This window comes from Serinus canaria, chromosome 2 (assembly GCF_022539315.1).
Source record: "Serinus canaria isolate serCan28SL12 chromosome 2, serCan2020, whole genome shotgun sequence".
NCBI lineage: Eukaryota > Metazoa > Chordata > Aves > Passeriformes > Fringillidae > Serinus > Serinus canaria.
The window spans coordinates 6,255,406-6,279,171 of NC_066315.1; the positions used below are offsets into that span (position 1 = coordinate 6,255,406).

The 23,766-nt window shown below is 40.8% G+C and overlaps 1 protein-coding gene across 6 annotated transcripts in view; it reads right to left on the minus strand.

Annotated features, from left to right (window-relative positions):
- The window catches only part of XYLB (xylulokinase), an 83,692-nt gene extending 60,097 nt beyond the window's left edge, over window positions 1-23,595 (minus strand). For 2 of the 6 annotated variants that reach the window (XM_030229649.2, XM_030229633.2), the window contains exons 1-13: window positions 23,464-23,594; window positions 21,097-21,179; window positions 20,210-20,279; window positions 18,376-18,456; window positions 17,034-17,120; window positions 15,789-15,917; window positions 14,464-14,529; window positions 11,564-11,636; window positions 6,114-6,232; window positions 4,900-4,981; window positions 3,848-3,888; window positions 3,327-3,442; window positions 1,197-1,312 (exon numbers count right to left, since the gene is read on the minus strand). In XM_030229649.2, the coding sequence (XP_030085509.2) occupies window positions 1,197-1,312; window positions 3,327-3,442; window positions 3,848-3,888; window positions 4,900-4,981; window positions 6,114-6,232; window positions 11,564-11,636; window positions 14,464-14,529; window positions 15,789-15,917; window positions 17,034-17,120; window positions 18,376-18,456; window positions 20,210-20,279; window positions 21,097-21,179; window positions 23,464-23,508 (1,108 nt within the window). In that variant the 5' untranslated portion in view covers window positions 23,509-23,594. Of the gene's footprint in view, window positions 1-1,196; window positions 1,313-3,326; window positions 3,443-3,847; window positions 3,889-4,899; window positions 4,982-6,113; window positions 6,233-11,563; window positions 11,637-14,463; window positions 14,530-15,788; window positions 15,918-17,033; window positions 17,121-18,375; window positions 18,457-20,209; window positions 20,280-21,096; window positions 21,180-23,463 lie in introns of all 6 variants that reach the window. The other 4 variants (XM_030229648.2, XM_030229637.2, XM_030229657.2 and 1 more) reach the window with 4 other exon arrangements.
- Window positions 23,596-23,766: the final 171 nt, after the last annotated feature.

Consider the following 23,766-nt stretch of genomic DNA (forward strand, 5'->3'; position numbering starts at 1 on the left):
TTACAAATATACCCAGAGGTTATTCTGGTACACAGATTATTGAGGATGACTTTCATGAAACACCCATTTTATAGAGGAGTGAGATATTCCAGTGAATGTACTATAACACAAGCTTTAAAACTTTAAGGCACTGTCCTGGTTCAGTAACAATATTTTCATCAACTTCCAATTGTTTTTAATGTTGTCTAAACCGGCTGACTTTGGTGTTTTAGAATAATTTCTTCCCATTTTCTAAAATGCTAGGATTGATTTGTGTTCTGGGGAAAAGATTCCTGGTCATTTTAATAGCCCACAGAGACTGGATTTGACAGACAACATAACAGAGCTCCTAAAAATGAAAAATCTAATCTCACACTGTCAAGAGTCTCTATCTTAAATTCACCTGAAGCCTTCTATAGCTTTAATACACACATTTAAAAACTTTGCTGCCTATAATTTTTACATTAATTTTACCTATATCAATTCACACCTGAGATGATGGTGATGATTTCATACCCTGCTCTGCAATGGGTTCATTTTAATCTTGATTAGACATGTGCTTACTTTTCAACAGCTTATTTCAGAGCTATATATTAGACTTGCAAAATGCTAAACTGTGGGAGAGAAAATAATGAAAATCTTCAAATCCATGAGTTTCATAGTATTTTTAAAATATTTCCATCAACAAAATTTTGTTACATTTCATTTACTAACTTAACATGGGGGAAAAAACAGGGATGAAATGATTCTGTGACACACACTAGGGAAAATTCAGGAAATCTGGGCATCCCTTGACATCATTTCTTTGTACACATGCATGAACAAGATTCTAGAGTAATGACTGAGAAAGAAATAATGTGGAGGTACTTAATTCACTTGGTTTGAGTCTTCAGAAAAAGAAATCAAATTTAATGAAAACCTCCTTCAGGAATTACTAGTTTTAAACATTCTACAGCTAAGATATTACTAACACCCTTCCAACAACCACAGGAGATCCATAAATATAATTTTCTTACTCAGTGAACATTGAAGGAAAACACTGTGATGACACTTAGGCTGTCAACAGAGCATTTCCAAGTACACATTAGGAATTTCTCTTGCTCTAGTTAACTTAATTCCTGACCTTTATGAGGGCCCAAGTAAAAAGGAGGTACAACACCTACTGCAGCATGTATCTAAGCAAACCCTCAAAGTTCCAGCCCTGCTGAGGCTCATACCCAAGTTTCCACTGTTTCCAGCAACAGTTGATGATAAAGCTTTGGAGAATTCATCCCAGGAGCCTGAAGCACACTCATCTCTGATCCTCTCTCTCATCAGGGAGCCATTCTTAAAACTGAAACACACAAACACACCATATGCATTTTCCAAAACATTTAGCTCCAGATTTTTAAAGCATTTTGTTCCTTTACTTGATATTGTTTAGTTGATCAGCTGAATTAAAGCTGGGCAAGTTAAAAGATGTAAACACTTCATTATGGAAGGAGACAGAGAAGGAAGAGCAAGATAAGAGAAAACAACTTTCACAGGAGGTGCTGGGGAGCACAATGCAGAGATGGGGGTTCAAGGCATTTCTGCAGTGAGTCAGGTTAGATCCAAGGCAGGCCAGGCCAAACCCAGGCTAGCTCTGCACAGCTGGGACATCTCCTGAGAGAAGGGCCCTGCCACCACTCACTCTGAGGTGACTCTGCAAGGGGCAGCAGCAGTGTCCCCACATTGCATTTATGATTTCAGGGACATGGTACCTGTCTGGAACCAGCTTGGGTCCAACAAGAATTATGATGAGGTCTAGCTCTGTGCCAGGATCTGGCAAAGGAAAGCACCACAGCCAGTTAGCAAAACATGCAGTAAATTGTGCATCTCTTCATTTTTTATGGTCTTTGCACACTTCATGCTGTCACCTTCTTTGTGAATATCACACTCCTGCAAAATACTGCAGCACTGGACTCAAATCCAGGGGAAAGCAGTTTGAACACTCTCCAGCACAGAGTTATCCGAGCAGCTCAGCAGAAGAGGCACAGAAATATCAAAAATGAGGGCAAGGAAATCATTGAACTTGCTCAGTAGCACTAGCTGAAGCTATTTGAGTTCTCTATACAAATACCCTGTCTGGTAGCTCAGGCATTCTTTTTCTACTGAGAGTCCCCTATTAACTCCAATATTCTAGAAATAAAGAGCCTTGGTGCCAAAGGGGCAGGGTCAGCTCAAAAATGACTGCACATAAGGAGCAGGAAGGATGAACTCAGCACTGCCCAGGCCACCACCAAACTGCATGTTAAGCTGCAGTGAAAGAACAGCAATATAACATTTATTCAGAAAAATGCCTCAGTATCTGCTTTCCTATTATGAACAGGGTGTTTATATAGCTTTTTTACACAGCAAAAGTAAAGAAAACATTGGGTGCAAGAAAAACTCAGATGTAAATTAAAAACAAAGCAAACAAACAAAAAACACAAAACAAATCATGAACAAAACCTGCTGGGAAATCACAAAACAAAACTCAGTAACTTGCAATTGACATCTTGATTTTGAACTCAACTTCATGAACTCTGTTCCCACTGTCATCTACTACTGTACAGGAACTCAAGGGATTCAACACTACAGCTCCAGGGCAGACTTGAGCTTTACTGAAGTTCTGAGTTTCAAGCACCTCCAATGCAGGGCATTTAGACACAATTTATCTGTATATTACTTGCAAATACTTGACCTGGATTGGAAATTTTAATCCAGAATACAGTGGTTCAGTGAGGGCAAACAGCTCCAGTCCACCCACTTGGCTGGCAAGGGGCCAAACAACTCCCACATCACAGCAGCCAAAAGCTACCATGAGGATCATTTTCTCAGCTGGGTTTCTTGAGATCTCAATATTTTCCTCAGGCACAGCCCTAATGCATCCCTGAGCAGCTCTGATTATGCTCCTCTCTGGAAGGGGAACCTTCACCTACTCCATTATGACCCTGCTGGGCCACTACTGGAGGAGCACAGAAGTTCCACAGCCTGGTCAGGCTCCACACATTTCACATCCCACCTCAGCAGATTTGTTATTCCTGCACATTAAATGCATTACCTGAGATACACAGAGAGCTGGCTCTGCCCATACACCGAAATCATTTCAGCTTTTTATTGCCATGAGAATTTATCCTGCACAACTCTGCAGTTTCAGTTCCTCAGATTAAACAATAGGAATGCTATAAGGTTGATGGAAATGTTTCAGCAGTAGATTGCCATATACCGTAGAGAATGCTGAATGTTCTATTCATTATCCTCTCACAAAAGAAATAAAAAGCACTAACACAGAGAAAGAAATATGTGTTATCGATCCCAGATGTAAAAAAAATAAATGATATTACCATAAAAGGGCCATATATGTTTGAGAATCAACAGGATTGCAGAGAATATGACCTTCTAAGGCAGGAGTTGGCTCCTGAATCCACAGGAACAATGTGTCACTTGTGCCAAGGCTAATCTGCAGGGGAAAAAAAAATAATTGAAGCCTTATCACAATGTGCATGGAAAGCAATACAGAAATTAAATTAAAACCATTTGTTATTGCCACTAATTGTTTTTAAATTACACATTAAGTCAATTGGATTCGTGTTGAAGCTAGCTCTGACTTAGGCTGTCATGCCAGTGAAATACATACTAGATGGAGACTTAGATTTTAATGTCTGGAGTGTTAGTTAAAAATAGTCACAAGAGTTTACTTAAAATCTTTCAGGCAGCTTACAGATTGATAGAAATAGAACAAGCACGAATTCAATAAGCAGCAAATCAACACTAGCAGGTATATTTAACTGGCAACCTGCAGCTATTTACATTTCAAGGTTTTCAAGCATCCAAGGACAGTTTTCAGGAGATAGTTTTGACTTACTGCAATGTCTCCTTCTTGAAGTCTCATCCCTGCCAGTGATGCTGAAAGCAAAAACAATACCAGGTACAAAGGTAGTTCTTTGCCTTAATTAGAGCCTGTTACCTGAGACATCATAGGACATTACAAACACCATCTCAAAGTACAATCCAAATGGCAAGTATGCTCCTGGTGGCCTTGGCTACCTACCATAAAATATGGGCAAAACTTTTGGGTGAGGGTGTGATTTTTATTTCAATAAAATCAAAATGCTCAAGACAAGATTACAGAACAGCATGATTTTTCTGATAGTTTATGTATTCAGGTTTTATATGCAGTGGACTCTTGATTAACTACACACTTTAAAGGAGGAACATTCCCACTTCCATCAGATTAATCACATATTGATTGGACTAACTTGAATTTGGGTCTCTAGAAAAAAAAATGGACTTTTGGAAAATGCAGAGTTTACCCAACTCCCAGAATAAGAATGTAAAATATAATGAACTTCTATCAAGATTCAAATCTGCATAAGCTACTGTAATATGGGAAGTATTTTATTTTCAAAGTCTGGAGAAACAAACATTTGCTTTACACTGAAACAGACTCCAGGATTCAAAAAACTGACCCTGAATTAACACCTTCCCTTGTAATGAGATTTATCAGTCTGACAAAAGGTAAGCTCTAAATCTTAGAGAAAACCAACAAGGTCCATCTCCACCTTTTTGCTTGAAAAGATACAGGAGCATTTTTTAAATTCAAATTCTCTAAGGTAAAATGTTACCAGCTCATAATAGGGATAGCTTCTCATAACAAAAACTGAAGTTATCAAGAGGCAAATGAATTCATGTCTGATTACTTGGCAAAAGAGAATTAATTTGTCATGCACAGCCTACACAAGATACCTCTATCTCAAAAGAATCAGTGATGGAAGTCTGTTGGAAAGAGGAATTAATGCTGATAAAAACAATATTCTTTCATTTTATAGGCAGCATGTGAGAACCAGTAAGATAGATTTAGAAAGTCAGTACATACATAATGATATCCACTGAATCTTGCTCAGTTAATCATCTCACCTGGATTGTCTCCTGTAAATGCTACTATTTTACAGTCTGGGCTAAACCCATAACGTTGACTATAATATGGAGAAATGGGCCCCTAAGGAAAGAAAGAAAGAGAGGGAAAAAAGCTCAAAAAAACTGAATGCAATCTTGCAATATATGACAACGTATTGTAACACAGAACTGAAAAACCCTAGAGCAGCTACAGGAATAATTTCTGAACATTTAAGGTATAAATGAATATTTTAAAAAATTTTAATGCACTTTTTTCATTGTAGTTGTTGAGAACCTCACAGGAATACCCTCAGATTAGATTTGAAAGTAGAGTAGTAAATAGAAGCATTTTAGCTTTGGGTCTTTCTTCAGTTATTCATATCAAGTACCATAAACACATCTATCTGTTTTGCACATATACATGAATATTAATAGCTAGAAATTAGAAATTCAATGCAAACATAAGAGGAAACACAACATTAATATACATCACAGCATCAAATGCTGGAATACAACCCCTATTATTTTAGAGGTCAAGAACTGTATTCTTTTAAGCTACATTTGATAGCCATTGAGAAAAAAACAGAAGAAAACTATCCATAAAAAACACAAGGAGATTTATAAGGATTTTTTTTTTATATGTTCCTCTCCATTACAGATCAGCAGTGAATTCAGAGGGCTCAGGTGATGGGTATTCTCCACTGCCTCACATGTGCACAGCTAAAGAATAGCTGCTTTTGTGCTGGGTAGTAAGACTAAACTCATTTACTCAGGAGATGTGAGGCTTGATTTGATTTCACCATTATGCTACGTGAACTGAGGAGCTTTAAATACCCCAAATTATTCACAGAGATTACCTCATTAACTCTACAAACAGCTTAAAACAAGATCTCTTTTGAGAAATGCAAATGTTGGGTTCTGTTTCTGCAGCCATAAACTCCCATGCTCAGCTCTGCAGTGACCAGGTGCTCTGGGGCATGGGAGAGGACCCCAGAAATTCTTATCACTGGAGCATCTACCAAAAAGTCTCTCACACAGCCCAGGCTATGCAAGAATCCAAGGAGACCAAAGCTATGATGGGTCCCAGTTCACAAAGATTTGATTAACATCTTCACAACACAGCTGGAAATATTAAAGCAGCAGCATTGCACACACAAACACACTCCAAGTGCCATTAGCAGAACTCCCAGCAAAGCTCCACTTGTTGCTTACAGCCCTCGTGGCCAGGGACATACCAGGACTGAGTGGGATGGCACAGGGCATCCTAGTCTCTCCTCTAATCCAGGGGCACAAGCATCAAGGCAGGGCTTCGACCATGCCTTCTCCCAAATCTGCAGCAAGTTCATACCAGAACCTACAAGGCAGATCAAAAGAGGAAGTGCATAGGATTAAGCAAAAGACCAGAAAATTCCACAACAGAAAATTTACAGATGTATGTTTTCCATTTAAAGAGAAGGGTTTCAGCTCTTCTAAGAATAAAGGATACTGGTAATTTAACCTCTGGAGAGCTTTCACCTGCAAAAAGTACCAGAAAATTCTTCTGTGATGTACAAGGCACTAGGCAATTCAGTCATTCACTAATTATGAGTAGAGACAAGAATATCAAAGCTTCCCCATCAACTCCTCCCCTAATCTTCCACCTTAGACAAGGACTTCATACAAGTAAAAGTGATGGAGCAATGTCCCTTGAAGATGTCTTGTGCTCAGCAGAGACCTAAAAGTGAAGAAATTCCCCCCTCAGTGGGATGGCTTTACATTACTCCTGCCTTTGAGCAGAGTATCCAATAAGCATCTAAATCCACACTGACTAATCTTCCTCCATATCAACCTTTCCCTTTTCAATTTTTCAAACAGAGCCTCTAAATTGAGGATAATTTGGTACCCAGTTTTGAATACCAAAGCCATGATTTTCAGGCATGCTGAGCAACCCAACTGAAATCTGCAACACCTGCAAGTGTGCAAACCTCTTAAGGCCAGATTCTGTGAAATGATTTACAGGATGCAAAAAAACTTAAATAACTGATTTGGTCACCTGTTTTCTCACCAGAACTGTCATTAGATCTGGGAAAGGCCTTTGCAGTTTTGGTTTGGTTTCTCATTGCTCTTTTCTCACTGTTTTATTGCTGGTTTAAAAGTGGATTAGTGGCCAAATCTATTTAAGGTACTGAGCACTCCATACCCCTGACTTGTGATTCTAAGATGCCTTTAATTGCACATTTCATTAGACTTGAAAAATCTGTATTTCTGGTTAGTGCTGCTCAGGGACAGAGTCATCTTATTCTAGATTAATACCAATTTCATTCCAAGGACTGCTTAGCCCTCAATTTATTGATCTCAAACTCAGCCACATCCTCAGTTGAGCACTGTGGAAAACCTGGCATTTCCTTCTGTTCAATACATTTTTAAGCTTTTCAAATCAAAGAAGGTGAAGCTGATGCCCCATGCAGAGCCTGTGGAATAAGACTTTGTTTGCAGTGCTGGGATGCAGAGGAAGAAAAGGATTCAAGCCCCATCTCAGGCAGCACATCAGAAGGCTCCAGCAGTGCTTCTGCTCTGAGAAAGAGCCTTCAACACACTCCACACACACTCTGCTGCTGGTTACACAAGCACAAGTGAGCCCACCCTATCAACTCTTAGCAGACTTTTCCATACAGGCTTTAAAATGGGTTTAATAGCATTTAGAAACAAGCTTTATATTTCTCAGTACAATCCTAAGCACCCCCAGTGTTGCCTGGACCTAGTGCTCCACACGGTGTTGTAAACAAAATGCTGCACACATGAGCTGAGACACTGGAACAACACAAGCCAAACAGCAGCAAATTTGGATTACACTTCACATAAAAATAGAATTTGTTTTATCCAACTCAATCAATCCATTTCATCTCAGGCAAATTAAACAGATTTAAAATATTTGGCCTCTGTTGAAGCAGCAGGACTTTGACAGAGCACAAAGTGCAACAACCCTCCCACAGGCAAAGGATCCTTTTCTGCTATCAAAGTCACACACATAGGAAAGGAAAGATGGCAAGATTTAATCCAGCATATCTCATGGCTCTATGAGAGATCACTCTGAAATCCAGCCATCCCCTCCTTCCCGGGGTAAACTGTGTCCTGACAAGGAAAACTCAGCCCAGAGTCACCACCTGCACTTTTCAGAGGTAGAGGCTGGGAGTAGTCATGTGCTCCATGCTCTCAGGCATAGCAGGACTTTCTACAAGGAAATACACAAATCTATAAATTTTCCTGGAAGAGTCCATGATTTAAAAGGTCAAAAACCTCTTCACTAAACTAAAGCAGTGAGGAACAGAATCTTTACATAAAAAGGATTTCTCTAGAGAAAGATTAGCTGTTGTTTTCTGCAGGTTTTTGTTTGGTTGTTTTATTTTTTTAATCCTTCTTGGTCCACACCCCACAAGCCTAGAGAAAGATTGCATCAGAATCCTCCAATGCAATTTTACAAGACATTAGGGCAGCCTTCAATTTTTCCTGCATAAAACTGAAAAGCCTCTGATCTTTATAACTCAATGTTTACATTATACAGAAACACCACTTCAGTTCATTGACTGGTAGATGCAGTGGCACAAAGACTTTGATATGCCCTGAGAAAAGAGAGGTGAAGCAATTTGCCCCAACCTCAGAAACTCACCTAAAAAATGTGAAACAACTCTTTTAGAATAACTATTAATCTGTTGGGCTGGATTCATCCTATCCAGCTGTGGGCATGGGAGTCTCAGTGGAAGATAAAATACAGAGCTGAATGCTCCTCTGATTATACAAGGAGTGATTCACACTGAGTTCCTAACTCTGGAACCTCTGCTCATGTTAAACATCACAAGGTTTAACATACAAAATCAGTAATAATTTGAGTAAGGGGAGAAAACAAGGAAAAACCAAAGGCAGCCCTTTGACTCATCACCCCATCAGCAGTGAAGGTCAACAGCCAAGGCCATGGCACAGCAAGCACTGAGGAAAGGGTCAAAATATGGATTAATTAATTTCCATATTTCACTGCAAACATCACTGACTTTTAGCACAGAATGACCAGGGGCACAAGCAGGACTTGCTAATATTTACTACAAATACAGAAGTGCTTGAACACTTGGGGGGAAAGGGGAGAACACAAACACTTCCATTCCAATGGCCCAGCCATGCAGACTAACTGGTTTTATTAATCCACAAAGTAAAGATCAATATTTGCATACATTTATAAGCAGCTAAGTGCATCTGTTTCTGCATTACAGCCCTCTGGATTGCCTTTTCAGAGAGCTAAAGCCATGAGAAGTGTAACTGCTGACACCACACAAGCTACAGGAGGAGTAAATTCAGCCCACCACACCCCAGTCCCACACATCCTTTTTTTGGTAGAACAACAAAAACCAAATATGCTAAGCTACAATTTGCCTAAGGCTCTTAGAAAAGCATTTCAAAAGATAAGGCTTCTCTAGGTCAAGAGCTGAATTGCTGTTCCTTAAGGTGACTTCTAAAAGAAACAATGCCCCAAGTGTTCAACTTCTTAGGTCCCAGATGTATCTTACTTTTAACATCTGCACAATATAAATAAAAGTCATTCATTCCACTAGAAGGTAATTTCATTTTTTTAAAATCAATCACTCAGGGTGCTCAGCCATTCACAAGTGATTTGAACCTTAAAAGATTGGACCTTTAAGAAGAAAAAGAAAAAATTCTGAAACTGAATAGCACATTTCCCACAATAACCTGCCAATTTGGAGACAAGTTATTGTGTAGAGTTAAACAATTTGACAGGGTCTTTTAAAGATGATATGACCTGAAGTTAAACCTACAGAAATGAAGAATAGGTCTATTATCTGAATATTATTTTGAGAGATGCATTTTAAACTACAATACACAGGTGCTAAGTAAAAGATCAAGTGAATTGCAAGAAATTCTAAGTGACAAGAAAACAACTTTTTCAGCTGCATCCAAATAACAACTGCATCCACTATACTTATATTTTATTACTGGAATTCGAATTTTCTCTCATTATATTAACAGAAGAAAGGAATGAATGGGGCAAAATATAGCTTACAATGCCAAAAAAATCTTTTGTCTTGTAAAGAGAACTGTAACATCCTGCTTAGTTCTCTTATCTTTTGCCACACAAAGATTTAATAATCTTACATGCTCTGAACAGCACATAACATTTCTTCAGGTTCTGTAAATACCCACAGATGTAACGGAACACACTCTCCTGGAGCTGTTTGAAAAATGTGACTCATTTCCTAAGAAAATTTTCCAATTAAGGAAATTTAAATTCTTTACTTTAAAATATTTTACTTTCCAAGAATTTTTCAAGTTCTGAAATTGGAGAAGCATGGCTTTCCTCCACTTGCTTCCAAGCAGAAAAGATAAAGCAACATTATCAAAAAATTAAAAAAAAAAAACAAAAAAAAACCCAAACAGGAGATATTTTTAATGCTTATAAACATTCAAATCAAAATTAACACTTTACTCTCATTGAAAAATAAAACACCAGTGTCCTTTTTTATCAGAAAAAGCACCTAAAAACCTCACTATCTCTCTTTGAAATACATAGGTGGCTGAGCAGCCCAAGTGCTCAGTATTTGGACTTGCTGAGAAGCAAAGTGCAAATCTCCAAGGAGTTATTGTTGCCAATAACACACAAAAAACAAAATTCAGCTGTGAAATACTTGGCTAAAAGGACAGGACCAGAAAACAGAAATAATAATCTCAGAAGTGGTATGAAATAAGCATAGATTGCCTTGCAATTTCTGGGGTCTCCAGTATAACTGGAAGCTCTGAGAGCAAGGAAGCTCTCCATTAGCTAAAATTGAGGTTTCTTGTCTTTTCCTGTAAGATTTGATGGAATAACAAAGGAGAAAAAATGAATTGGTCTTAACACATGGGTGTCAACCATGACTCTATAACGCAAAAATTCTGTAGAGAGCCTTGTTATCCAACTTTTCAGCTCTGAAATACATCTTCTCTTAGTTTCAGAGCAGAAATTAGAAATAGTTTTTAAAAACAGCAGCAGAGCTCCCAGGAAAATGCTGCCCTTGGTAATTGCCATTTTAAATTGCCATTTAAAAGCTGGATAACTGAGATAACACACAACAGAAAAGAGAGACAGACTTGTCACTTTTTTGTCTTTGTTATGATCAATGGAGAGATATGGAAGATTTTTTTTAACTGTGTTTAGTGCATTTTGCTTCATTTATGCCTTTTTTTTCCCCGGTTCATTTTGAAAATATACTTCTGTTGTAGATCCCTAATCCAGCTAGGTGGGGAAGAAATCATCCCAATATACATCATGTTCATCCTGTGCACCACTGAGCTGAACCAGCAAAACTAAAGAACAAATATCAGAACTCTGAAGTAAAGTTGAAGATTCCACAACTTTTTGATGCCTCTAGAAGATCTTTCCCCACTCCCTTATACATCACAAAATAATGAGGAAAATCTATAATTACATTTAAGAATCTTTTCTGTGGATCCATTTGATAGAAGTGGGAATCAGTATGCTGAAGATAAGCATAGCAAACATCAAACTGAAAGGAGAAACTTAGCTTAAATGCTAATATACTTGTCATTAAAATTTAAAGATTGAAAACAAGCACCAAACACCTTGTCCCCCATCTATGTAATGTGGAAATTGGAAGGAAAATTTCCTTGGTAAACTGTTACTATGAAAAAAGCCCACACTTACCATCACTGTAATCAATGGGTGCATAAGCTCCTAGGAAAAGGGAAGCTGCAAAGCTACTGACCAAAGAGATTCTCTGCAAAAAAAAAAAAAAAAAAACAGTGAGAAGTAGTGAATCACATCACTATTCACTTCAAAGAAAGTGGAAAACAAAATAATTGGAAGCAGCAAATGTTAATAGATGCTTTAGGTTAGGCCCAGAAAGCACACAAAAACACATCTAGAGGGATTATTCAGTTCTGACCATGACAGTAATACAGCACATATCAACCTAAAAGTAACCCCATGATAAAAGCTGTTAATAGCTCTGCCTTCTGAAACATGCAAAACACACCTGGTATGTTATCATACTGTGTTAGCATGAACCCACAACTTAAGTCTATTACAGAATCTCCTTTTCTAAGGAAAAAAAAAAAAAAAAACCACATACACACCAAAGAAACCCAAAAAACCAAACAGAACCAAAAATCTACCTGTGTGCTGATGACAGGAAATGCTCAGAATTCTGCTCTGCCCCACCCACAGCACAGCTCTGTAAACTTTTAGAAGCTCTGGCAAAACTCTTGGAGCACCTTTAGCACCTCTTTGTGACCTCTTGCCTTCCCTCCAGCTGGGACCCCAGACCTCCCTGGAATAACTCCCAGGAGCTGGTAATAAAGAGCTCTGAACTGAGCCCTGCCTGCAGCCCTGTCTCACGGCATGCTCCAGCTGCAGGGCTGGCCAAAAAATGGCCCCTATGACACAGGACACTGATCCACCATGAACCTTCCTCCTCTTCACTTCTGCTGTGTGAACTGCCAGGTTAACCAGCCACCACCTGGCTTTCTGCATGATCAGGTACTGCCTGATCCCAGGAAGCTGGCACAGAAGCAGACAAATCCCTCATTCTGTGCTGTGACTCAGAAGAAATATGGTTGTCACCCAATAACTAAACAGAATCAAACCTCTACAGGTAGAGGGAGCCAGAAGTGACAGGTTTTTATTAATGATCACAAAAGCACTTCTTCACAGCACTCAAGAGCAGCCTACAGCCAGAGATCTAAGAGGTGGTTATAGTGGCCAGGAAATTTAATGATGCAGTTGCTCTTGCTGCATCTCTCCCCAAGAATACATCACATTGTGCTCAGGTAACAAAGGCCTACCTTCTGTGGTGCCCCAGTGGGCACTAGCTGCCTGAAATGGAAGGAAAAAAGGATGAAGTTAAACTGTGAATCAGCCAGCCAGTTTAGCAAGCTGACCTACAGAAGCAAAAAACATCCACCTTCCACATGTCATTGAGACTGCCAAGCTGTTAAATGCTCCTTGAGGGTCCCCAAGAGCAGCTCTGGCAGAGAGATGTTTTGTGCCTGAATGCATTTTGCATAAGCTTTATTGCTAGAAGCTGCCATCAGTTCAAACAGCCCTCAAAGTCTGAAATTGGTTTAACCAGTTCTCAGTCCCACTTCCCCCCAATAACACATCTTTCTCTAAATTTAGTCTTAAGCTTATGACCAGACTGTATCACTGCTGTTTCATCTCATACCTTATTAGTTACATGAATGTAAAAGAAAGAAGGGAAAAAATTATAAATCAAGCATTGTCTAACAAAATACAGAGTCAACGCTGCAATTCACTGTCTCATGTAATGAACTGCTTCATAAAGGGGTGAGATTTAAAGAAATAAACCCACAGAAAAAATAACACTATCAAGAACTGAAGTAATGGAAAACCAGATCTTCCTTATTACCCTTTATAAAAACAGAGTCTATGTTTCTCCTTTTCCAGTCAGTGGGAAATTTAGATTGTCACAACTTCTCAAATATGATGGATAGTGGTTTAGCCACTTGACCCACCAGTTCCCTCAGGACCTATGGAAATATTTCATCAGGTCCTTGTGCAGCTTCAGGTTCCTTAGATGGTCCTGAACTCAATCTTCTCCTACACTGGGTGGTTCTTCATTGTCCCAGTCCCCACCTTTGCCTGCTGGGCTCAGGTGATGTGGCTGGAACTCTTGCCAGTGAAGGTCAAGGCAAAAAAGTCCTTGAGAGCCTTCTTCACAGACTGGGTAACCAGGTCTCCCATTTCCTTTGGAGGGGGCCTACATTTCTCACAATCTTTTTAACATTGACATACCTATACATGTTTTTCTCATTGCCCTTGACGTCCCTGGCCAGATCTAATTTTGTCAGGGCTTCAGCTTCCTTGACACAATCCCTAGGTGCTCAGAAAGCCTCTCTGTATTTCTACCAGGCTACTGCCTTTATTTCCACCTTCTGTAGGCTTCTTTTTTGTGTTTGAGTTTGTCCAGGAGCAATTTGTTCATCCACTCAGCCCTCCTGATGTTTTTGCCTGACTTAACCTTAGTTGAGATGCATCACTTCATGGAGGAGGTGATCCTTGAATATGAACCAGCTTAGGAGAGCCTGTATCCTTCCATTCCATCACTCCAACAGGCATCCCACCATGTCTCTATGATGCCAAAAGGATCATAACCCCCTAAACTCCTGTTTATTCCCCATGCTATGTGTGTTTGCCCAGACATTTAGCCTGTTCCTCCAACAAAGGTGCCTTTGCTGGCTGCTGCTGCCCTTCAGGTGCTCCCCTGCTGACCTGCCATCCCTCTCCAGGCTCTGAGTATCTCCTTCTGGCACCAACCTGACAGGAAAAGGATGGTCTGAGGTTATCCTCCCCCAACAACTTCAGTTTAAAGTTCAATTCACCAGCTTGAGAAGTAGAACAGATATCAGATTTTTATCTGCCTAACCACTAATAAAAGAATTTTTAAAATTCTATTTTCATCTTAAATTCAAACACAAGAATCCGAGTAATCTTTAGCAAAAAGGTCTGTAAAAAGATCTGCACAAAATAAATTTTAAAAGATTTTCAACCATGCTTTCCAATAAGGGAATTGAAGTTAAGCCAACCTCAGTTTGCTTGTAGACCTCAGGATTCTGGCTGTAAATCTTTGCTATCTGGTTTCCTGTAAAACGCTGAGAAAGAAATGCAAATGCTTAGAAACACAAACCCTAAATGGAGTCAATAATCATTAACTCTGTGTAATGAGTTCAGAACATTGCACTTTGGATATTTAATTTGCCTGATGCATGATGAAAGTCAGTGCACAGCAGGCAATCTGCACTAAACAGGGTATAACACATAGTCTCATTACGAGAATTTTGTTCACCTTTTGAAAAAAAGGCATGTGGAAAAGCATTACTATCCATAATTTACATTTCAGAAATGACAGTTCAATGGAATGAATCACACTTATTCTTTGCACAGGAACCAGCACAATTCAAATGCTGCCTTCAAATCCTTGAAAAGGTTTAAGCTACACAATCTGTGTACCTGCCTGTGAGGCAGGTGAATTGAAATTAAAACAGGAAGTTTCATACTCAAAGCAGAAACTCCAGCACAGGCTAAAAACAGCTGTAAGAATATTTATTTTTCATCCATGTATTAATGTCAGATAATCAAAAAACTTTTAACACTGAAACCTTAACATTTAACAAGTGGAAAAAAAAAACTGTTAGTGGTATGTAAAGTCTGATTTCAACATCAGCTATAAGCCTTGCATGATGATTCAGAAACAGAAACATCAATTTGGGAGGTTAAAGCCTTATTCTGATTAATCAAGTGTATGAGTAGCCAGGGGCTGAGGTGCCTGCAGGGCAGCCCTGCTCCCACTGCAGAACTCATTGTCACAGCTACAAGGAGGGAAGACTCAGGAAGAGGAGACAAGTGACAGCATATCTCTGACAGTGTCCCAAGCCTCTGAAACACTTCTCTTAGGTCAACAGCTGCTTGTTAGCCTCCAGGGACTATTAAAAGGCCAATCTTTTAATGGCAGAAGTAACCTAGAGCATGATTCACAAATAGGTGGATGAATTTACATGTAAGACAAAGTGGGTTTCCAGTCCAGTAGAAATGTGGCCACACAAGTGCTCCCAGGGGACAAGCAGGCCCTGAGACTTTAAGCATGGCCACCCAACACTGCCTTTGGGAAGCACTGGCCAAATGCTGCAACTGCTTCCTGCAGCAAGATCTCCAGTGTTTGGTTTATTTCACTGTGAAACTTCTGCATCTCCCTTTGTGAAACTAACACAAAGCACAGTATGGTTGGAGTTTCTTCAAAAGTTGTGTCTCTCACAGTCAATGGCTGATGGTTACCTGCTGCAGCTCCCTGGGGTGACAGAATAGTTCCCAGCAGAATCCTGTGCTGGAAACATTCTCCCCATCCATTCCTTACCTCATAGGCCCTGGAGCCAGTGACATTGGCCAAGTGCTGAGCTCCCCCCAGGGCTTTCTCCAGGGCTCTGCACTGGGAGGCTGTGCTGGAATCCATCCAGATGGGACTGTCACTGACTGAAAAACAGCCCTGCAATCAAGAACACCCTCTGTTAGCAAGTCTGGTCTCTGAGAAGTCCCTGCTAGAGTAATGAAATACAGCAGCCATATGTATCAGCTCACAGCTCAGCTCTCTGACATGCCTTCTGCATTCTCTCAGCAATTACACAATGCAGATATTGGGTACAATGTTGGCCAGGGATGAAAAGTTCAACCCAAACTTTGCATCAGAGGGAAGCAATATTCTTTTTCTGCTGTCACTTCACAGACCCTGCAGCACATCCTCTGGTAGCCAGAACCCCAGCCCCTTTTAGAACCCTTCCACAAACCATCAGATGATCTTCCCACAGCTCTACTAACACATTTCTCCTTAATGCATGGCATAACCACCTGGAAATACAACTGTGGCTTAATACACCATTTATTCCAGAATTTTAATGCCATTTCCATGAGTTTTGCACAGATGAGACAGTAACAAAACTAATGATTTGGCACATTTAACACCAAAGTCTCCCTTTCAACATATATCTGTCCTTTCTGACACTGAAGTAAGGGAAGAAGGGTCCTGCAGAGGAAAGCTGAGTCCTCACAATTTTTCTTTCTAAATAAAAGCTTGTCAAGTCTGTGTTCAAAGCTCACCAATCACACACATACAAAATATTGAGTCAACAAGGTACTTGGTTAGGAGTCCACACAACATTACAGTTCTATCCTTTCAGAGGCAAGTGTAAGCTGGTCTTTTTAAATAGATATACTTTCTCATGAAATGGCTTGCATATCCTGCAAGAAAACTCAATACAATAGTCCCACCACAAATTACAAATTTTTGTTAACAAATATATTAAAAATGTCAAATATTTACAGATGGTTTACAAAAATATTACATTTCCTAGAAGACCAAAGAAGCTGTTACTCTGACCTAGAAAGATTCTGGGACCCCCACTGGCACCTATAAGCTTTTAAAGCAAAACATACTGTCATTCAGGAGAAAATGAAGTGTCAAAAGTCCTGCAACTGAAGGAATAACCACTACATTTCATCTGCTGCAGGGGCTTGCAGCCCAGCCAAACAAGAGGAAGAAAAGCTATGTGTAAGGACCAGAAAAAGGACAGTGCAGCCCTCCCTTCAGAGCCTTTGTGCACCTTACCTTTAGTGATTGATGTAAAGGCAGTTCAGATGAGGCATTCTTTAAAATCTGGATGCTTCCTTTTTTCCAGTACACACTCCCATGTTGCTGTAGGAAATACAGAAACGGGAGTTGGAGATGCCCTCCCAAGCTTCAAAGTTCATATCCTGATCTTACATTCTAAGAAACAAAAGAGCTCTTTCCAAATCAGGACCAGAGAATGGCCCATTTCAAATCAGGGGGGCTCACAAAAAAATCTCTTATTTAACACTGAGCAATGCAGACACTAAACCACAACATTATTTTGAATTGTGGAGTTTTCTAGTGGGGACAATTGTTGCATTTCTAATGGCATTAGATACATATTTGAGGGCTCTTTGAGCTGTAGCCAGGGCTCCACAGTCAAGATTTAGTTCTGTGCTATTTCAGAGCCCCCTGATCCATCAGTTACAAGCCTGTGACCCTTGCTGGAGGGGGGGGAGAAATAAAGGGAATACTGGCAGTCTGGAAATGCACTCTCTTTATTCACTTGAGTAAGGTGGGGTTACTTGGCAGTCCCCACCCTGTGCTCACTGAAGAATTCATAACAGAGCCTTGATACCAGCTCTGATTTCTCAGACACTTTGCTCAGACTCTCAACTGCAATCAATGAAACATGGAGATAAAAGCAAAGGTTTTGATTAATTAGTCCCAGATACATCAAGATGAATAACCTAAACCTCACAGGTCAGAATTAGCTGTTGCTTTGGTGCTGTCCTCACCCTGAATATCATCTGTGAAAGTTATAAAAGCCTCTGTTGATTCATTGGAGTACAAGGAAGAGAGTGGCTAACTGACTAAATGTCAGGGTGGGTTTTATAAATTAAAAAAAAAAAGGCTTTATGCTCTACAAGCTAAATCATGGAATCATTTTGGTCATTTCTGCATCATTTGGGTTTTGTTGTCTCTGTGCAGATCCCTGTTCAAGCCAACAAAAAACTGCTCAGTGGGATCTTGCTGGGCTTTTAGCAAACCTTGCTCCTTGCTGGTTTTTCCTACCCCATTTTCCACAAGCACCTGGATTTGCTGAAATTCAAAATGACCAAAGAATTAAAACACCATGAAGCAAAGCAGTTCTGCACTATGCTGATCTAAACAACTGCACTGTAAAGCTCATCTTCCACTCCCACCATCTTCTAGTGATTTCTCTGTATGCTTCAGCTGTCCACTTCCCCTGAGGAATGTCTGCAGATGCTTATGTAGATGTTTAGATATTATTTTATGCCATTACAATCTTCCGCCATACAATTGTTTAAATTTATCACTCAACCTTATACTCTACCAAAGAAATGCAGTAAAACTGAACTTTTCTGTATAAACTAACCTGGCCAGCACCAGACATAGCTCTGACTTGAGAGAAGTTAAAGCCTGAAGACTTCATCTTTTCCAAGATCATATCCAGAGCCTACAACAACAAACAGAATCAAGAATGACAGTAACAAGCTATCAAATTATGCATACTCACAATCCGGAATTAAACAGTAAATTCATGTCATCACTGATAAGAGTTCATTGGCAGATAATGAAGAATTAGTTAATGACTATGGACTTTTCAAAAATCTGCATAAATTAATTTATTAAGTGAGAGTCCATAAAAGAAAAGTTGAGTCACACAGGGGAAAAATAAGATCTTTAAAGAAACTAAATCACAAAGATCTGTTCTTTGACTTCTAAATAAGAGGCAAAAATTAAAGAACCCCAGTTCATTAAAAAGCACTTGAAGAGTGTTAGACACAAAGCAAGATTATCTTTTCTGTTCTTACTTTTGAAAAATCTATGAAATCTTAATAGGGTACACCCAGCACCCCATCCTACAAGACATTAGGTAACCTCACTACCAGGGCCTCCAGTGTCAACAAATTCACAGATTCTCTCTTTTCTAACAAAGATAATTCAAGTGGTTTTAGCACTTCGAGCACCTAGGTAAATTTTGTTCTTGACACATTTTCCTGAAGTTTAAAGCCAAAAATTAATCTATCTTTAAATTTAATTTAGATCAGCATTTCCCAGATGCTCTTGACAAATGGATCACTGCAAGACTTCCAAAGAAACATCATATATACCTGTATCATTATTAATTTAATAATCAGCATCTCTTCATTATGGTTCAAAAAACCAACTGTAAGCAAAGTTACTAAACCTTTGTGGATCACCAACTAGGAGTTCTGTGACCTTCCTAATATTTTAACTACTCAAATCCCTCAAATTCACAGAGTACCGTGTAAGTGCCACAGTTGAGATTGCCACAACACACAGAGCACCCCCACACAATTCCAGAAGGCTTTAAGCATTTGTTCACACACAGCAACACCTTACCACATTAGAAGGCTTCAGATGTCTGCAAATACAGAGCAACATCCTCCCACTTCAGAAGGCTGCAAGCATCTGCCCTTCTTTTTCTTCAAGCCAACCTTTTATCCCCTCATGTTGATGCAATGCACCTGTGTGCCCTCTGCTCCCTTAGGTGCTTAGCACACCTGGGCACTCCATGGCTCATTGCTGTCAATGCAGTTCACCTGCTTTTCACAGCTGTAGCCCATTGGGGATGAGGCTCAGCCACAGCCCCATCCCAATGACCACAAAGTGTGTGCCTGCATGTAACTACTGCAGAATCTGCACAGAAGTAAGAAAGGCCTTATTTTGAAACTGAAAAAAAAATGCTGTACTTCAAAATAAACATCAGTCAAAGTTACTGGGAACCAGTGAATAAATTGCCTTTTCACCACTTACCAGTTGCAACAACAGCTGGTAAGCAAAGCTTATTCTCAATTAAATAGTTTAAGTAACATGGGTGCTACAAAAACACAGATTCAAGCAAGGCAAAGTGACTGCTGCCCATTTGTGTATGAGGGGGAAAAAACTGGTCTTTTTTTCAAATGAAGGAAAGTCAGAAAGGAATTTCTCACACAGAGAATGCTGTAATAGTAGAGAGTAAAGAAACAAACAAAAAAAAAACATCAAAATGTTAGCAATTTCTACTATGTTTGTTCATAGCATTACTATTTGCATACCAAAGACACAGAACAACACTTCAAAGAAACAGAATGTAAGCAAAAGGACTATTTTGATTTGAGGGATGGGTTCCACTATTGCTCACAATAAACTTTCATTTCTGTAACAGCAAGGGAAAAGTTGATCCATATAAATTTTGTTCATACCTTGACCCACATAAGCACTGGTGAAGTGACTGACAGTCTGTCACTGTGAATGTAGACTCCACCTTGAGTCCTACAGAAAAACAGGATTTTCTCTTGGTAAATTCAGCAAATTTTTTTTCCCTGCCAAGTAGAGTTCTTCAAGCTTATAATGACCAAAGAGAATTTGCAATCCTTTTATGTTAAGAGCAAGGACCAGTGTTTGAAACATGGAAAAGTAAAAGCCAGCTCCTAGGAGGTGACATGTTTGACACAATTGCAAAAAAAGTGATTTTCAAGGAAAGGCCCTGATCCTAAAGATCTGTGATAGAATCCATTGCTGATATTGCTCATTGGCTGCATGTGATTCATAATTATTTCTGTCACAATTAGTGACTTGAACCTCAAAGATGAAGTTCAATTCTGCTGTTAAACCATCAAGTAAATAAATGTGTTTTATTGAAACTTGTGACTGGAGGATGACATTTGTCAATTCTAGTCTATTGCTTAAGTAAGCAAATACTGTCATCCCACACCTTAACAACTGAATTTATCTCCAAATGCCTTTTAGATGTTCCCCTAATGCAATTTACATGCTGTTCTGAGAGCCTCCCACCCAGTCATGTCCACAAGTCTGAAGATCCAAAAGAAAAAGAATGGTTTATTTGCATGTAGTATTTTGGAGTATATTTTCTAGTTTATCTCCTGTTGAGAGCTCTTGTTATATTTACATTCAAGGAAGGCAAGAGCATACACTGCCCTTGCAGAGTGGGAAACATGAGCATGGCATGACTTTTTGAGTGCCTCCACACATATCAGAGAGACCAAACAGGGCAACAGTCCCCCCACCCCAATCTCCAAAGCTTTAAATCACATTATCCAAGTAAAATATAAAATATAAGAAGTCTTACTTAAATTCTGGAAGGTCCTTATCAAAATGAACATTATCCTCATAAATGACCCTCAGCTGTTCATCAATAGCAATGACTTTCAACTAGAAGAGATAAAACAGGAAGCTAACAAAATCTAGCAATAATTGAATAGCACTTATGACTCATTTATTATAATTTAATTCCCACAGACAAAATGAAAAAAAAAATCACCCCAATCCATACCACCCACTGAAAGTAGGGCATAATTTTACATAAAACAAGTTTTTATGTAAATTTCCAGAATGTTACCTATTCAGCAACATGTAGGTTTGTTTGTATTTTCTTCTCCTGCAATGCACAAGATCAGGCTACAGGCATGTGTTAAAGAATGGCAAACATGTTACCAGGTTTATAGCTTGCATCACAGTAGACAGTTTTTCCAATTCCTCCAAATACAGTATCTTAGATTAAAGATGTTATACACTTTTTTTTTTTTTTTTTTTTTTTTTTTTTGTCACCTCCTTTCTTTTCCCTTATCTTGCCAAGGTACCTCACAGACCCTTCAGGCTACCTCAAACACCTTTCCTGCTTCCCAGGTGGTGAGCAAGTTAAATTCTGCCCATTTGGAAAATCTCAGAGGGCATTACATAAGTGTATTTTGAGCTACTGCAACAGAAAGCAACATCCCCAGCTCCACAAAGCTGAGCCTTCTTGTAAGCACGAATTAGAAGGGTACCACAACCATTCCTCATCTATCTTCACTTAAGTTCACCTAGTTCTGAAGAAAGACAGTAAGAGCTGAGAAGAAAAGCAAGAAGGAAGCTCACATTCTGTGCCTATTTCAACCAGGGGGAAGAGTGCAAACTGCTGCTAAAGGAACTGATTTTAAAAAAAAACTACAAAGACTGTCATCTCAAGGAGCTTCATTCAAATAACAAGGCCATCCCCATTTTTACCACAGTGTGTAGAGCCATTATCTATGCCCTGGCACAACTCATTACCAACCTGCACTAGCTTAAAAATGGCTCTGACCCACTGCAGCTTAATTGGCTCTCTGCTTGCAGCATGTCCCCATAAAAACACTTGATCAACCTAACCTGGATGTGTCTTTTCAAGCTCCCAAACTTCAGCACAACCATAATGGTGATTTATGCTCAAACACCTATTTTTGACTTGTTCAGGTCTCTGTACAACTTGGGCAGAGTTTCTATTTGCAGTGCAGCAATACCTGACTGTGCCTACAATTCAGAATTTCAAGCAGAAACCTGAGCATCCAGGTTCAGAGTCTTGATTCACACAAAGACACTGGAAAGCCAGGTTTGGGTGCAAATCCCAGCTCCTACAGCAGCAGGCAGAGGGGTCTATATGCAACCTGCATATAAAGAAGGACCACAGCACTCCGCCAGGATTTAACCCATCCAGAGCAGGATGGGGAAGCAGGACACATTTGGATATTCAACCCACTGCTTCTGACGGAGCAAACAGAAAGGGATGAAGGTGAAGGGGATATGAGAACAACCAGGTACATGCACTGTGTGCAGGCTATCTTAAAACACACAAATCACTCGGAGTAATTTCAGCCATAAACTAAAACACAGGAAGTTCCGCTTCAAAATGAGGAAGAATTTTGTTACATTGACTGTGGCAGAGCACTGGAACAGGATGCTCAGGAAGGACATGGAGTATTGCTCTCTGGAGACATTCCAAACCCACCTGGACATATTCCTGTGTCCAGGTGACCCTGCCTTGGCATGTGGTTTGAACTGGATGATCTCCAGAGGTCCTTTCCACAGACTCACAGAATCGGTCAGGTTGGAGGGACCACAATGGATCATCCGGTCCAACCTCCCTGCTTTAGGAGGTTCGTCCCTAAGGACCTGGCACATGATTCTGTCTAGACATCTCTTGACTATCTCCAGTGACGGAGACTCTACAACCCCTCTGGGCAATCCAGCCCTAAGGATTGTGTGATTCAGTGAATAATTTGGCAGCAGCCGTGTCGGGTTGCAGGGGCTGCGAGCCCCGGGCAGGAAGCACCGCCCCGTTCCCCGCAGCCCCAGCCGGGCCCGGGGACCGCGAACAGCCCCGGCCGGCAAACCAAACCCGCCTGGGGAAGGAGGAGAGCGGGGACGGAAGGCGCGGGGAGGGGACGGAAGCAGCGAGAGAGGGAAGGCCTGGCCCCGATCTGGTTCGGCAGCCGCGGCGGGGAGCACCGCCCTCATCCCCCCCCCTCCATCCCTCCGGGGCAGCACCCGCTCCCGCAGCCCCGGCCCGCGTTCGGAGCCGTCCCGGGCAGCGCAGCCCCGCAGCCGGCAGGGCAGGGCAGGGCAGCGCAGCGCAGCCCCGGCCCCGCCGCCGGCCGAGGGAGGGGAGAGCAGGGGAGGGGTGGGGGAGGTGGCGCGGTACCTGCTGCGTGCTGAAATCCCAGCCCAGGTAGCAGGGAGCGGCCATGGCACGGCACGGCACGGCCCTGGCCCTCAGCCGGGAGCCGGGGCAGGCAGCGGGAAGGGGGCGGCTCCGCTGGCCCGGCCTCCCCGGGCAGGAGCCGCCGGCCCGGCCCCGCGGAGCGGCGGCACCGCGGTTAATGAGTGCTCAGGGGGCAGGGAGCGGGGCGAGCGCTCCATCCCTCGCACCGAGGGGCCGGGCAGAGCTCGGGGGGCGATGTGGTGGTGGATAGAGGCCGTGGTAGGGTGATGCTGCGGTGGGATT